We start from the raw sequence: 15,630 nt of genomic DNA, 5'->3' as shown, positions 1-15,630 counted from the left end.
TGGAGTTATACCAACAGCATGGAGGACCTCAAGGGTGGTATTCATACCGAAGCCCGGAAGGGATACATATGCTGTGCCCAAGGCTTTCAGACCAATCAGCCTTACATCGTTTCTCCTGAAGACCATGGAGAAATTAGTGGATAGACGAATAAAGGATAGGGTCTTGGTAAGCCATCCTTTGCATCCGAACCAACATGCCTACCAGAAGGGAAAGTCATGCGAAACAGCCCTGCATGCGCTGGTTAGTAAGATTGAAAGTGCTATCTCGAACAAGGAAATAGCGGTGGCTGCATTTCTTGATATAGAAGGAGCTTTTGACAACACCAGTACTAATTGTATCAAAGCTGGTGTCAAGAAATGTGGAAAGCACTGTAGTGAGGTGGATAGGCAACATGCTCGAAAGTAGGAGAGCGCAAGCTTCTCTGTGTGGGACGGTGAGAGAGGTCAAGGCCCAAAGAGGGTGTCCACAGGGTGGCGTCTTGTCACCAAATCTGTGGAATCTGGTGGTTGACGATCTCCTGTCCGAGCTCAATGCACAGGGCATGTACGCTCAAGGATATGCTGACGATATTGTTGTACTAATAAGAGGAAAATTTATGAACACTTGCCTGGAACTCATGCAGAGGGCATTGTCCATAGTGGAGAGGTGGTGTAACCAGGAAGGTCTGAGGGTCAATCCAATGAAGACTGTAATGGTACCATTTACAAGGAAGAGAAATGTTGATATCGCTAGAGTACCAACTCTCTTCGGTAATCAGATCCAGGTTAAGAGGGAGTTCAAGTACCTAGGAATAAGGCTGGACGACAAGCTCACCTGGAACAGCCATTTGGCACATATAACGCAACGTTCTCAGACCACACTTATGATGATGAGGCGGGCTGTTGGGAAGACCTGGGGTCTAAGTCCACAAATGACTAACTGGCTATACACTAGGGTTGCAAGACCGATGATGGTGTATGGCTCGGTGGTCTGGTGGACCAAGGTAATGCAAACTACCGCTGTAAAGAGACTACAAAAGATCCAGCGAGTGGCATGCCTTAGCATCACAGGAGCCATGAGAGGCACTCCAACTGCAGCCCTGGAAGTAGTGCTAAACCTGCCACCTCTCGACATCATTGTGAAAGGAGAGGCAAGGATGGCAGCCTACAGAATGGCTTGTAGTGGCAACTGGAAGTATAATGCCTCCAGTGAGCACACAAGAGTTGTAGACAAGGTGCAAACGAACTCCTTGGAAATGCTACCAGACAGGATGGTGAAGATCACAGATCTAGAAAAACCATACAATGTCAACATTGTTGACAGGGATGCCTGGGATAAGGGTGAACCTGAATTCATGAAAAGGGGGATCACCTGGTATACGGATGGCTCGAAAAAGCCAACGGGCACGGGGGCTGGAATATATGGAGTCAGACCCAAGGTGCAGTTCTGCGTAAGTTTGGGAAAAATGGCCACTGTATTCCAGGCAGAAGTGGTGGCCCTGTCTGAGTGTGCGAGAGTGTGTTTGAAGCGCGGTCTTATAGGCCACACTATATACATGAACTCAGACAGCAAAGCAGCACTAATGGCACTTGACAGTTTCGACTTTACCTCCAAGGCTGTATGGGACTGTCATCAAGCCATGAAAGCCCTGGGAAAAACCAACAGGATCATCCTTAGTTGGGTTCCAGGGCACAAAGGTATTGCTGGCAATGAGGGAGCTGACAAGTGGGCAAACAAAGGAGCTGAAAGCCCGCTCATGGGTCCAGAGCCGACGTGTGGTATTGCTTACAACACAGCACGGAGAGCTGTTCGCCAGTGGATGGGCATAGAACATCAAAGGAACTGGGAAAGAACAGAAGGAAATGTACAGTCAAAGAGAATGCTGAAGGCACCTACAGGTGCGATGGCGGCAGAAGCCCTTGGGCTGAGTAGTAAGACCCTGCGGAAGGTGGTTGGCTTTATTAGCGGCCACTGGGTATTCCGTGGACATTTACACAAGATGGGAATTCAAGTTGAAAGCCTCTTATGTAGGAAATGTGGAGAGGAGGAGGAGACAGCATTCCACGTGATATTTATGTGCCCAGCCCTACATGGTCTGCGCATGAGATCCCTTGGCCTATCGACTGGAGACCAAAGGGAAGAACGGGTCACCATTGTCAAAAGGATCTCACGGTTCACAAAGGACCTGGGATTTGACAAAGAAAGAGGACCTGTGAATGAGGGTGCACAATAAGCTGTTCTAGCTGCGATGCAATCCCATGGTTACTTGAAGCCTGGCCCTCTATTAGAAAAAAAAAAAAAAAAATGATTGTGCTAAATTTGGTGCTGATCGCTTCAGACTTTCTGGAGGAGTATTTGTAAAACAAAACCAGATGTTGTAATAATTATTAATATTACAGAAAACCGTTGTATAATTACATACATTTCTACATTAGAAAAATAAAGGAGATTATAGTGTATATATTAAACTATTTATTCCCGTATTGTAAGCATTGGGTGATAACATATGTTATGTGGCCTATTTATGTAGAGAACAATACATAATAAAACTCGAAATATGGTCAACTCCAAATAAAATACAAAACATTCCAATTACCTATAATTAATTTCAATCACAATATAATCAAAATAGTGTGTGTTCTATTTTTTTATTTAAGTCTTATAAACGTTAAAACCCTTTCTGTTTAAGGAAAACAGAAGTTGATAACATGTTCAGAGCATATTTTTTATGGGACAAACTAACCATATTACTCTTAAAGATTAAAGGTGTCTCGCCAAAAAAAGGAGCAACATTTTTAACCCATCTAATAGTATTTTTATTGATATAGGTAAACTCAAGTGTAAACTGTTATTATCCATATTTTAAATGTCTTTAAGTTTGTTATAATTATTTGTGTTGTTGGTTAGTTTTGATTTCTGGCGTGGTAGTAAGCTTTCAAAGTATAAAGTGTGTATTACAGTTTATTACACTGATCCCATCTGGTCATTTTCTGAAGAAGATTGACAAGTCGTAAATCTTGTTATTAAGCCTTAGTCTTATAAAAAAACCCTTACCCAATTTACTTCGTCCGAACAACTTTAAATTTTTAGCCTGCGGTTTAACTGAAAAATAAGTAATTCAGAAAATTCGTGATATTGACTAAATGTATACGATAACAACTTTATTACATCTTAAAAAAGAGCAGAATCATTTGATTTTATGATTAGTCTTGGATTCAAACATTGTAAAACATTTATGAAGATTTGTTATTTTTCAAACTAGTGTATACACGAGTATATTAGGCCCACATATTATAACAACTGAGGGATACTTTTGAACTAATGTAACTTGTGTAGTTTGTGTAGTGAATAATTATTGTTGGGATAGAGAAGGCTTTTACTTTAGATTTACAAGAATATATAAAAATCATCGTCTTTAAATAAACAACACAAATAATATTACGTAAAATATTTGTTTAAGCGTATGAAATGTATTTGTTATTGAAACGTAAAACCTTTCAAAGAAATTTGTATGAAAGCAGTCAAAAGCTCTCCCACTAATTGCAGGTTTCACCTTATGATTTCCTTTATGCTTGCCTGAACCTCAAACTACAGCTTATGTTTCCATAAAATGTATGAACAAATTTTCCATTGAAAGAACATTTAATGTCTTCGCCTTTAGTAAAACAACCATACAAATACTCTTGCTACAAATTGTGAAATAAAACTGCATAAGGTTTATTTATTGTGACTAGTGTTGTCTAAAATCCCTATTCAAGCTGATCTAGTTCTGTTTTCAAATTCATAGCGGCATAATTTGTGATGGGCATTTTTCTTGTAATATTTTGTGAACAGAGAAGAGGACATTATGTTTTATTTGCTTTTAAATTTATAAAAGTAGGCTATGAAACTCCTTAAAAACTACTTTTCATTCATTACTTATAGAACTGGACTGGGATTGTCAGTGTTTTTTTTTGTTGGGGGGGGGGGGTGGGTATGGAATAACCTCGACATAATACATTATCCCTTATATTAAAGGATGGTAGCATTATTCACCAGTTTCAACCATTCATGAGGGTAGTGTATTATCAGATATTTGCATTCATACATAAACCAAATAAAATATTTGGAATATATAATAAAATATGTTTTGACTATTCTAGAGAAGAATTGAAAAAGGACTTTCCGCCAATCGACGAGGACGATTTCTTCAACATCTTAACTTGTTTACGAGCCAAGTCTTCCACTAGTTGCCGTCCTACTTCTTACTCTCTTTTGCAAAAGTTAAAAAGTACAATAAGTACAACTAGTGGAAACTAATTTTTTATGCTGTAATAAGAAAATAGTTCTACTGTGGTATAATACTTTTCTGTAAAGTATATGTTTAAAACAGTATTTTTTTCAAAATTTGGAAGTGCCTTTCTTATTAAGAGGTAACTGCATTGCTACATTCATTGAGAGACTGAAAATATGATTGTATGACTGGGTAATCCAACCATTTAACGGCGGGCATAGTCTGTTGCCGCTCAACTAACTTTTCAAGTTCTTTAAGTTTCTATGTTAGGACTTTTTAGCTTTTAAAGCATCGTTCATTTTACTGGTAATGTTTTTAATTTTATCATTGTCATTCATAATAAACGTGGTTTTCACTATCAGATAGATCTTATTACCTTATTACCTCCTCCTTGGCTTGATAACAGCATAAGCTGGATAGGCTGCGACAATATTTACACTTTACATAAAAATAAAACTAATATTTACAGTATATATAGATTTCCATTTAGTCGGATTTTCGTATGGTCATTAGACCAAAAGAACTAAAAAAAAAAATAATGGCTGCTTTAAAAAATTTGATCTGCTTGCAACAAATTGTTTTCCAGCCTGATTTCATCAAGAATGCTTTGTATCTTTCTAATACTTATTTTTTATGACTCTAAGTCCTTACTCATTGCCTCATTGGCCTCAATTACTATATCCTTAAGTTGAGCTTCATTATTTTCATTTATTCATTCATACATTTTTGAAATTTAAACATTCATGCCACCAAGACTGATTGTACGAAATAATATAAATATAACATACCTTTGTCCATTTTCAGTCTTAAAAAATAGTCTGTGGATGACTAGTTTTTGGTCAAAGACCCATTATCAAATTCACATCAAATTGGATAGTCTATAATCCGACGTAGATCTTCATCAAAACGTATATACAATATGATGTGGATGTAATAATAGGTCTTTGACCCGTAACTAGTTACCCCAGACTATTTTTAAAGACTGAAGACGGATAGAGGTATGTAAACTTTATTTTTGGAATTATAAAAAAAAAAAAAACATTTAACGGGGAGGATTCAAACTTTGTTTGTCATTGTTTGTTGATTTAAGGTCATTATTTTCTATCGTAACCTTGTCCATGGTGTGTAAAAGATGTGTAATGCCATAAACTAAAGGAAACGGAGAGAAGAACCTAGTTCCTGCAGACTTCATGTGGAAGACAGCTACACGTGTATGCTTTGATGGTTGCATCTCGTGCGGGGCGGCGCGGCCGGGTGGTAGCGGCCGAACGGGTAGTGTCAGGTTGGTAGTACAAGGGCAGCAAAAGATGCAAGAAATTGAATTCGTAGTCGTATTCACAGTTCTCGCTGATAGATCTATGATTTAATCCCCTAAAGTAAGCACCACCCATGCCGGAGTACTGGGGGAATTCCAAAGTTCTGCACATCTTCGCCTCTTAAAGCTGTAGGCTCCCCAGCCCTTGTAAAAAATCCCGGAAAATAGCTTTACCTGGGTAGCTTGAATGTAGGGGGATTGCAAATATTCAATTTATTCCTGACTGTACAGTTTTCAATGAATCATTTGAATCACTATCATCTTACTTTTTATTTAGTTCACATTTTAGTACAACGGCATTGGTTTGATTTGAGTAACTTATTCATCACATTTTTCGTTATTCTGTCTACTAGTATAATTTATGGCATTTATCTATCGCGTTAATAAAGTGGGGTAGCGCAGCAGAATTTTACCTCCCTAGAATTTTACCCCCCGAACAAAACTGACGTAACAGCCTAGGGGGAAATGCTCCGGCCGTGAACTTGAGAGTTGCACAACCTGAGTTGAATAAATTTAAGGTGGAATTAAACGAATCTTTTCACGGTTGTGAATTTAATCATATCAAATAAAATAAAACCTTGAGTGTGCGGGCCGGAATTTAATCCTCATCATGAATATAGCTCAAAATGTACGGATAGGATTTTTGACCCCTGGAATTTGACCCCGGATTTTTACCCCTCTGACCAGATAGAGATTTAGGTGAGAATAATTATTATGTACACAATAATTATGTATTTTTCTAGAAAGGCGTTTAATCAGTTAACTATTATTTACCACAGTTTTATTCAATGGGGTGGTAGACAAATTAATAAAATTTGTAAATAATATCAAAATAATAATGTAAAAATAATACATACAAACTTAAGTTATCTAACTGTTTCCGTGAAAAATATCACTAAAGCAATTATTGTCAAATCTTTAACAATTTTAAACATACATTGGCAAAGCCTATGCATGTTTATACATCAAAGGTTGTTGAATCTTACTTAATCATTTAATTACCCAATTTAGAACAAATAAATCAACACTAGCACATAGTTGTGCTGGTAAAATGAGAAATTGATTCACTGTATTTGGATCTGCTGCCTGAAATTGTTAAATAAACATTCTTCTTGTTTACATAAAAATGTCGTATTTTAGTATTATTTACCAAATAAATTATTCCTGCCAATTTCTATATCTGGTCTGGGGGTAAAACTCCGGGCGTGAAAATTTGGGGGTTAAAAATCTGGGTGGTACATCTTTAGTTACCTAAAACCTAGTTATATGGGCAGGGAGTAAAATCCCACATTTCATTTCTAATCTGATCTATCACGCTTTGACTATTTTCATTCAACTACCGAATCCGCGGGGGTAAAATTCCGATCGCAAACAAACTTAAACACCTGTCGGTTTTTATACAAAATATCCTGTCATACTTATAACAACAAATAGGCATCAGTCATATTTTTGACTAATGTTTACAATGGAATACCTCTACCCATAGAGAGGAGTCTAAAGTTGGCGAGCGGGGTCGCCCAAAAGACTGCCCCCTATAGAACTACCCCCCCAAGCAGGTTCCTACGTCATGTTGACGTCAGAGATCGGAGGGGGCAGTTTTCCAGTCACGCACACTCACGTTTCGATGTCAAACTGTTCTAAACTAACCTAACCTAACCTTGCTGTAACATTTCGAAATTCTGTTTGATTTTCCCTACATGCCTTTTCAGTTACCCAACGTAATTACTAAATTCAAATTTTGCTATGGTTGGAAAGCTTATAAAATGGCGCAGTTTTTAACATATTCCGACACTTTCTTGTATACAGGATGTGAAAAATGCAATAGACCATTTTTTTTTTTTTTTTACCAAACATCTCAATTTCTATCTTTGAATCTATTTACAATGGAGTTTTTACAACTGATCCTCCGACATTCTCTATTATTCTTATTCAAAATTTAACGTAGAACACGAAAATGGCATTATCTACCTAAATCCATATACAGGTAATTGAGAAATAGCTGTATTAAGTTTAAAAACAGGGTTATTTTTTAAAAACATAAAATATTTTTTTGGGAAGCTAATTCTTAGACTTGCGACCTTTTATATGCATCATCACACTGCATTTACTTTGTACTTACACCAAAAAAATCTTGTCACACTGAGTACCAATCACCCTGTATATGGTGTATGAAGTAGACAAATGCATAGAAAGTATTTAATGGACGAATGAGTGTAAATAACTTATAAATTGAGCTTAACGAGAAAAAAGGGCGAACTATGAATTATGAAATAAGACTGACATGAATACCAAATACATTTATGTAAGAACGTTTGGAAATATATGCATATAGTTTCTAGAGAAGAAACGTTGTTTATATATTTCCTGGAAGCATATAAAAAAAAGTAAAATAACACTTGTAATAATATATTTATAATTATACTGTTAATTACAAGACAGTAAATACATATCAAATATGTTAAGTGGTGATCGATTTCAATTTTCACTCCATTATGTTCACATAATATAGTGAAGGTATTCCCTTTATTTTGCTGAAGTTAAATGTTGTAATGCAATATTAGAGAAGATAAGCTTCAACAACTTGAATAAAATAAGGTCAATTAGTCTGATCACTTTATGATTAAAATATATTAGAGAAGGTTATGTTAAATAGACCAGGCAAGTATACCAGTCAAATTTTTCCCCCCTAAGGTAGTCTGGCTTCCAGTGAGGAAAATCGACGAACGTCACTCTATTTTACTAAATTATAATATAATCGTTTTAATGATTGTAATAAAACATAATGTCACTTTGATACCATTTCACTATTCAAGTTTAAAGGTATCGGATGTATCAAAGGTGAGTAGACATCAGTTAGTTCCGCGGCTTCCTGACTGGAAGAGAATAGCACATGCGGATGGGGGCTGCCTAGCTGCTCATTGGGTCCATTGGGTCACTTGCAGTTTACGGTTACATCGGCTGTTTCCTTTCTAGTTGTTTAGCAGTAATTTGCTCAGTGAGGTCGGAAATTGGTTTGATTTATTTCTATAAGATCAATGAAATAACAAAACAAATGTTCAGAGCTATTGCAGTATTGGTGCAAAAAAAGAAAGTTATTGTCAGCAAAATAAAGTTTATATACTATAATTTTGAATTTTTCTTAACTCATATTTTCTATCATGTACACGATTTCCAACGTGCAGATGGCCATTGTGGGAAAAATGAAAAAATTTGATCCTTTAATTATAATGGCTAGTTTCCTTGAACAAAATTTAATTATTACAGGGAAATATCAAAAGACCAATCAAGGGATCTAATTTTTCAAACCTTTTCGTGAAAGAAATTTATTAAAAACACGTTACCATCATTGATACATTTACGTTGACAATATGTATTAACATGCTGGGGGGGGGGCATTCAGAAATATGGGAAGTCGTTGAAAAACAGCCCAAAATCAATTTTTAAGAATTATACTGAGTAATAAATTATACTTTCAACCAAGAATAATGCCAATTAAAAATCTAAAACAGTGAAAGTTATGGATCTGAGAACATATATCACAATACCAGAAGCGTTGGTATTTTTATTTGTAGGACACAAAAAGCTATAGAAACAATCTTGTTATTTCAGACTATTTTTTACAATTGAGATTTAAGAAGCAATTCTTTCAAAACTATTCATAAAAAGCTAAGAGAATTGTTACACATATACTCAAGGATGCTTTAAAAATAGTATCTATGTATCAATATTTCAAGTTATAGTTTTGAAAATCTAGGATGTTTTGTATGCATTATAAAAATTTAAAAATGTCAAAAATTAATTTAATGTTTAAGGTTGAACTATATTGATTTATGAAACGCTACAGGTAGTGGAAGGAGTGATAGTTTCATTGAAGGACTGATACGACAGTACTTAAATATTAATATTTATATTTAGTTTTGTCAATTTCAACTACCGAGTACAATCAGCAGTCAGCAGAGGCGTCACCTGGTATGAGGCACAATCAGGATATTATATCCTACCAGGGGTTCTGGGGGGTATAAAATGCCATCATAACACATGGTATAAACAACTGTCTTGTGAGTAGAGTTCAGTTAATATCCGAGAGTTTATTATTATTTTGTTAAATGTTGTTTTTTTTTTCTGTAATAAAATTAGTTATTCTTTTACAAGTTTTTGCAACTATGTAAGGAATATTTAATTAATTAATTAATTAATTGACGTTATAGTACAAATATTGTATAATATTTCAATAGATCACAAGATGCACAAAGCTAGAAAAAACAACGTGACAGCCAAGCTGTGTGTACAATAAAACAGAGACTTCATTGTTAGTAAACTTTGGAAAAACTCCAAATGGATGTTTTGTTCTCGGGATTCGAAGCCTATTGTTCGTAGGACCATAGTTATAAAACCAATTACACAAGTTTCGATTTAATATTCAAGTACATATTGTTATTGTGCCCTAGATATATGATGACAGTGTTGATAGAAGGTAGTATTAGATATGCATGCTGACTAAAATAAATCGGGACAGATGATATTTTTAAATTCAATAACGTAATTTGACGTGCTAAACTCGCAAACATTAAAACGAAAACATTATTATATTATTTATGACACATGGTTGCGCATAACGTCTTTTGTTAGAGAATTATGTAAATTGTATTGGCTAATTTAAACCAAATAGCCTAATGGTTTTTAACTTTTGTTGCTATACGCCAAAGATTTAAATCAATGATTGCATTTTACGCATGTTTATCATACTCTTAGTACTCATTATAAGGATGATCGGCTGAAAAGTAACATTCTTTTAAGAGTCATTTGGTTTTATCTTAATATTTCTTGGAATGTAGTCGATGTTAGATTGAGCCCTGTCCTTGTGCATGCAAGCGTACATACAAGCAAACATTGCTCTAAATAAGAGGTTTATTTTATATATAAAAAAATATTTAATAAAAAATAAAATAGATAACTACACAAAATAAAAAAATAAAAAAAGCTCACATGAGAGTATAAAATATGGTTATGGACATGGATTATGGATATAAGCTGGATTCTATAGCCATTGTCTGTGAACAGAAAGAAAATTTCCAGATTTACAAATTTTGTGCAAAGGCTAAACCTTTGATTCAAAAGTTTATTGCGGGCATAACAAAATTTGAGTTATGCACATAGACTATTACAAATTTTAGGTAATAATCTTTTCACCATTTGCTTTGTCATACATTTCGTACCGTTAATGTACAAGAATGTAATCGCTACAGAATGTACATAATGTGCTATGAATGTACTCGTCATACTTTACTCTTAAGCTATCCATTTCATCGATCCTGAGGGTTCCTACTCGGCGATATTTGCACGAGTATCACTGCAATAAGCACGTTACACTTATACGCTAACCCCATACGAAGGAAGGGTACACTGCTAGAAAGGTATTAGCTTTCTAACAAAGCAAGCTATTCCATATCACTGAGACGGTAAAACGGGGATTGCCCAACTCCGCGCAGTGGTCAAATTTAATCCGAGAAAAAGTTTTATGGCCCCCGAAGGGTTCAGCCCAACTCCGCGCGGTGGTCACTTTTAGTGTCGAATCCAACTCCGCGCAGTGGCCACTTCTAATATCTACAGTAGTTGTTTAGCTAACGTTTTTACTAAAACAAAGGCTACAACACATTTGATTGGACGTCCGTTGAAGTTTACAAAAAGTTTACTGCTGTTATTACAATAATACCCCCACCGCAGCAAAATTGCAGACTAAGCAAATTTCCATTTGCCTGATTGCATTAGGCCTACCAGAAAAATATCTGTTTTTAAAATATTACATTTATTCCCTATTTAAATAGTATTAGATTAACGAGTATACATAGGTTTGCTGCAAGAGGGAGGGGAAAAAGTGTTTTTGTGAAATGTCAATAGTTATGTGTAAAATAATAATGTATTTCCAAATTTAATCAAAATATGTTCCTTTTACAGGAAGTTACAACAGTTTACTTATTGCAATTTTTTTCTGTAACCATCATGGCGCATAATGAAAGGTATGGGGGTTTAGTGAGTGGGAGAAAATTTTGCGCCGTTCCGGCCAAACCTCGCATGCGGGGCTGGTTCGGCAGATTGGCCACAACCTAAACCCCAACTCTCACTTGTTAGCTGCGGAGATCTACCTTCTGCCACTGGGTGTTGGTCCACCTACAGAACCAAGTGAGGGGGGCCCTAGACTAAGGTGTAATGCGATCCGTGCCAAGAGTCTTGTGGCACTGGGGGCCTAATATTCAGTGTCTTAACGGAGCCTTCTGGGAACCAGGGGTAACCCAGTCGTACGCACCCCTTACCTCTCTAATCGGGTCACTGGGGAGGTGGACTTAAATACCCGGTATTCGTGAGAACAATGTAGACAATCTGACCCAAATGGAGGAGGAAGGTCTACTGAAATCTGACGATGACGACAAGCTCGCAGAAACCGGAAAGGAACGAAAAACGACTTTCCAAGGGCGAGTTGCAAAGATGGAGGATAGCGGATGCTTAAGCCAAAGGCGAAAAGGTGCTATCCAGAAGTGAGAGGAGGCTGGTGTGGGCTGCCAAGCACCCTAACTCTGCTGCCTGCAAAGCCAGTTCCTCCGGGAACTAGGATGCTGGGAAAAAGCAGAGCAAGGGTGGTACCCCCAAAGCTGACTCTAATGAAGCCTCCCGGAAGAAAGGTGGAGGCTGTGCTGACGCAGCCACAAAGGATTGGCTGGTCAAGCAAGTTCAGGAGCTGAGTCCTTTCAGGAAAATCTCGCTTCGGCTTGCCCCAGCCAGAGACCTTGTGAAAGCTGTGAAGGTATATTTATGTGCCCAGCCCTACAAGGTCTGCGTATGAGATCCCTCGTACGAAAAACGACTTTCCAGGGGTGAGTTGCAAAGACGGAGGATAGCGGATGCTTTAGCCAAAGGCGAAAAGGTGCTATCCAGAAGTGAGAGGAGGCTGGTGTGGGCTGCCAAGCACCCTAACTCTGCTGCCTGCAAAGCCAGTTCCTCCGGGAACTAGGATGCTGGGAAAAAGCAGGGCAAGGGTGGTACCCCCAAAGCTGACTCTACTGAAGCCTCCAGGAAGAAAGGTGGAGGTTGTGCTGACGCAGCCACAAAGGATTGGCTGGTCAAGCAAGTTCAGGAGCTGAGTCCTTTCGGGGAAATCTCACTACGGCTTGCCCCAGCCAGAGACCTTGTGAAAGCTGTGAAGGTATATTTATGTGCCCAGCCCTACAAGGTCTGCGTATGAGATCCCTTGGCCTATTGATGGGAGATCAAAGGGAAAAACAGGTTACCATAGTCAAAAGGCTCTCACGGTTCACTAAAGACCTGGGATTTGACGGAGAATGAGGATCTGTGAACGAGGGTGCACAATAAGCTGTTCTAGCTGCGATGCAATCCCATGGTAACTTGTAAGCCTGGCCCTGTATTAAAAAAAAAAAAAAAAAAAAAAATTGGCGCATAATAACGCTTCGATATTATACTAAATTATTTGTCTTTAAGCTCTACAAAATGCTTTCAACAGAAATTGCAAACATATTTTTAGGGTAAAAATTGGGGAAACCCAATTTTTACCCCATAAAACCTCCAGATAAACCCCCGTTCCCACGGTCCGATCGTGATGGTTCATGAACTCGGTCGAATATATGTAGGTTTACACGTTCATACAAAATTTAATTGGATCATTTTTGCTCGAGTTACCGTGCTAACGGACTTATATATAACATTAGCATGTAGTAAATACATATATGAATTTGAACCGATGGTGTTTTCAGCCTTTGGAACATAAAAACAAAAACAAAAAAAAATCTGTCCTACAGTAATAGCTTATTACCTATGGGAAATTCGCTAAAACGTTGGTCCTTTTTCAAACTTCCATTAGTGGTGTTTAAGCTTCACCTCCTGTTTTAGGTATTTATTATCCATTTCCCTTTCCTATAAATTATGAACATGCATAACAATTTCAAACCTTAAACACCAACTCTTAGCCGCCAGGGCTGTGAGAGCCAAAATTGACCACTGCGTGGAGTTGGACATGTGCCGCGAGGGACCCTAAGTGACCACCGCGCGGAGTTGGACAGTCAGTTTTGACAGATTTTGACCACCGCGCGGAGTTGGGATAAGCCCGGTAAAACAGTGAGTGTTTTCCCCTAGCACCTGCTGTATTAGTTTGGGCTTGTGTATCATTCGCTAGACTGACCTGTTAAAATTGAAATAACTTTTGAAAACTGTTTATGTGTACCTTAGGATGAAAACAATATTTGTTGCCATTTTTTTCATTATTGAATACAACCCCAATCCAAGATGGCTACCAAACGTCGTAGGAACGTGACTGTAAATTAAGATATAAGTGTTATAACTTTTCTTTGCAATGATAATTATATATTTTTTTGTGTTTAGGCATTTTAGGAACAAAACCAGTTGTAAGATATTTTTTTTAATTTTTGTGAGTATAACGTCCACTGATATTTGTGCGAATTTCGCGTGAAAATTACTGTAACTAAAATTTTACAGAACGGCGAAATCTTTTTTCTGGGACGTCAATTTAAAAATGAAAGCTGGCTATGGTATTTATTGATACTACAGATTCATTGTGTAATACAACACTGTGACTAATAGTGTACTTGGCAAGTTAAAATATTAAATAACAAAACTTACATCGTATACTAAACATATTATTAGTTACAGATATTAAATCTCTAAATGTATAAACTAAACAGTCATTGTTTTTCACTATCATAATCTGTTGCTCGTTCTAATGGGACGTTGTTACACTCAGCACATCCATACAATTCAGTGCAACGCAGAAAGAGTATGTACTCTTGCTTCTCTCGTGCTGTGACAGTCCGACGAGCCGAGCGCCGAGCCAAACATGCTCGCCGGTACGAAGGCTCGCAGACCCCATGCACGGGCGAGCATGTTCGCCGCCAACACCGTCACGAACATGTTCGCGAACATGCTCGGTGATTACTATCTGCTATGAACATATGCAGTAGGCTACTTTCTTCCTTCACCTTAATTACCTTATCGCAAACAGATATTGCCTTTGTCACATTTGATGACTTGAACGTCTACAGTTTTACTTTACTCATGCGATCCCAAACGCATATCTCCCCTTTACCCAAGTGCTGATGGACAAACGTTTCAAAACATTCTTGTCCAATGGTATCACGGTTGATCATTTGCTTCCTTTCGGTTATAACCTTGTTCAGAAGAGAGGTATGTAGCTTGGTTTCACTTTCATCAAAATGATTACATTGTGAGAGAAGTACGTATTTCAATTTGTCTATATTAAAGAGTGTTGTGTTTAGCTTGCTTCCCCAAATTTCGTGATGCATAGTCCTTATGGGACCCATATTAACATTGTACCGGTTTTCAAACTCATCACATAATCGTGACGTTTCTGGTGCTAGGTGCTACAATAAAGAACCTGTCAGAGGCAATGTCATTCTGTATCAATCCAACTATTCAACCAATTACTTTCAGTTTCCGGTTTTCATGCTCAATCCCATGATCAGGAGACCGTGTCTTGAAAGGCACGGATCTATTACTAAAATAGCATTATCAGCAATCTGACACATACCTTCTCCCGTTAGCTTGTCAACAACCTTTATCATGGGTTAGCGATGAGAGAGAATATGATATTTAATAGGTAAAATCAGAACATTTGCATTAACGTTTGAACCTCTATTTTTTACAGGAATGAGAGATTGCACTATTTTGTTAAGATTTATAAGGGCCATCAAAAATACTAATTTCAATCAAAACCGGTTTCCTTTTGAAAATCCTATTTTATTTTTTTCATGGGGTTTGTATGTTTGTAGGGGAAAATGACACGATAACTTTTAAACCGTATTTTTTACAGGAATGGGAGTTCTACCATTTTGTTCGAAATTTAAAGGGCTACAACATAATGAATTGCTATTAAAATCGTTCAGGCAATCAAAGAAAAATTAAAGAAAAACTTATATTTTTCCGCTATTTTATGGGGTTTTATGGTACAATCATCCCTAAAAATCTAAATTTCAAAAACATTAAAAAACTCCTAGAGATACCATGGATCATACCTGCAAA

General features: G+C 37.1%; 1 protein-coding gene across 1 annotated transcript; it reads left to right on the top strand.

Moving 5' to 3' along the window:
• Positions 1-392: 392 nt before the first annotated feature.
• Positions 393-14,539, top strand: LOC128998898 (uncharacterized). Its single transcript, XM_054425253.1, has 2 exons — positions 393-1,955; positions 14,402-14,539. Exons 1-2 carry the CDS (start codon positions 393-395, stop codon positions 14,537-14,539), a joined length of 1,701 nt encoding a protein of 566 aa, XP_054281228.1.
• Positions 14,540-15,630: the final 1,091 nt, after the last annotated feature.

The sequence above is a fragment of the Macrosteles quadrilineatus genome, unplaced genomic scaffold (assembly GCF_028750875.1).
Source record: "Macrosteles quadrilineatus isolate MER2022 unplaced genomic scaffold, UCM_ALF_1.0 Scaffold_7__1_contigs__length_78375512, whole genome shotgun sequence".
NCBI lineage: Eukaryota > Metazoa > Arthropoda > Insecta > Hemiptera > Cicadellidae > Macrosteles > Macrosteles quadrilineatus.
This window is presented reverse-complemented; position numbering and strand designations above follow the sequence as displayed.

What these genes read in the sequence shown, in the direction of transcription:
- LOC128998898 (XM_054425253.1), top strand. Translation starts at nt 393, where the DNA reads ATGCTCGAAAGTAGGAGAGCGCAAGCTTCTCTGTGTGGGACGGTGAGA. An exon ending in GCTTTATTAGCGGCCACTGG is followed by an intron (nt 1,956 to 14,401) that starts GTATTCCGTGGA and finishes GTGCTGTGACAG; the next exon opens with TCCGACGAGCCGAGCGCCGA.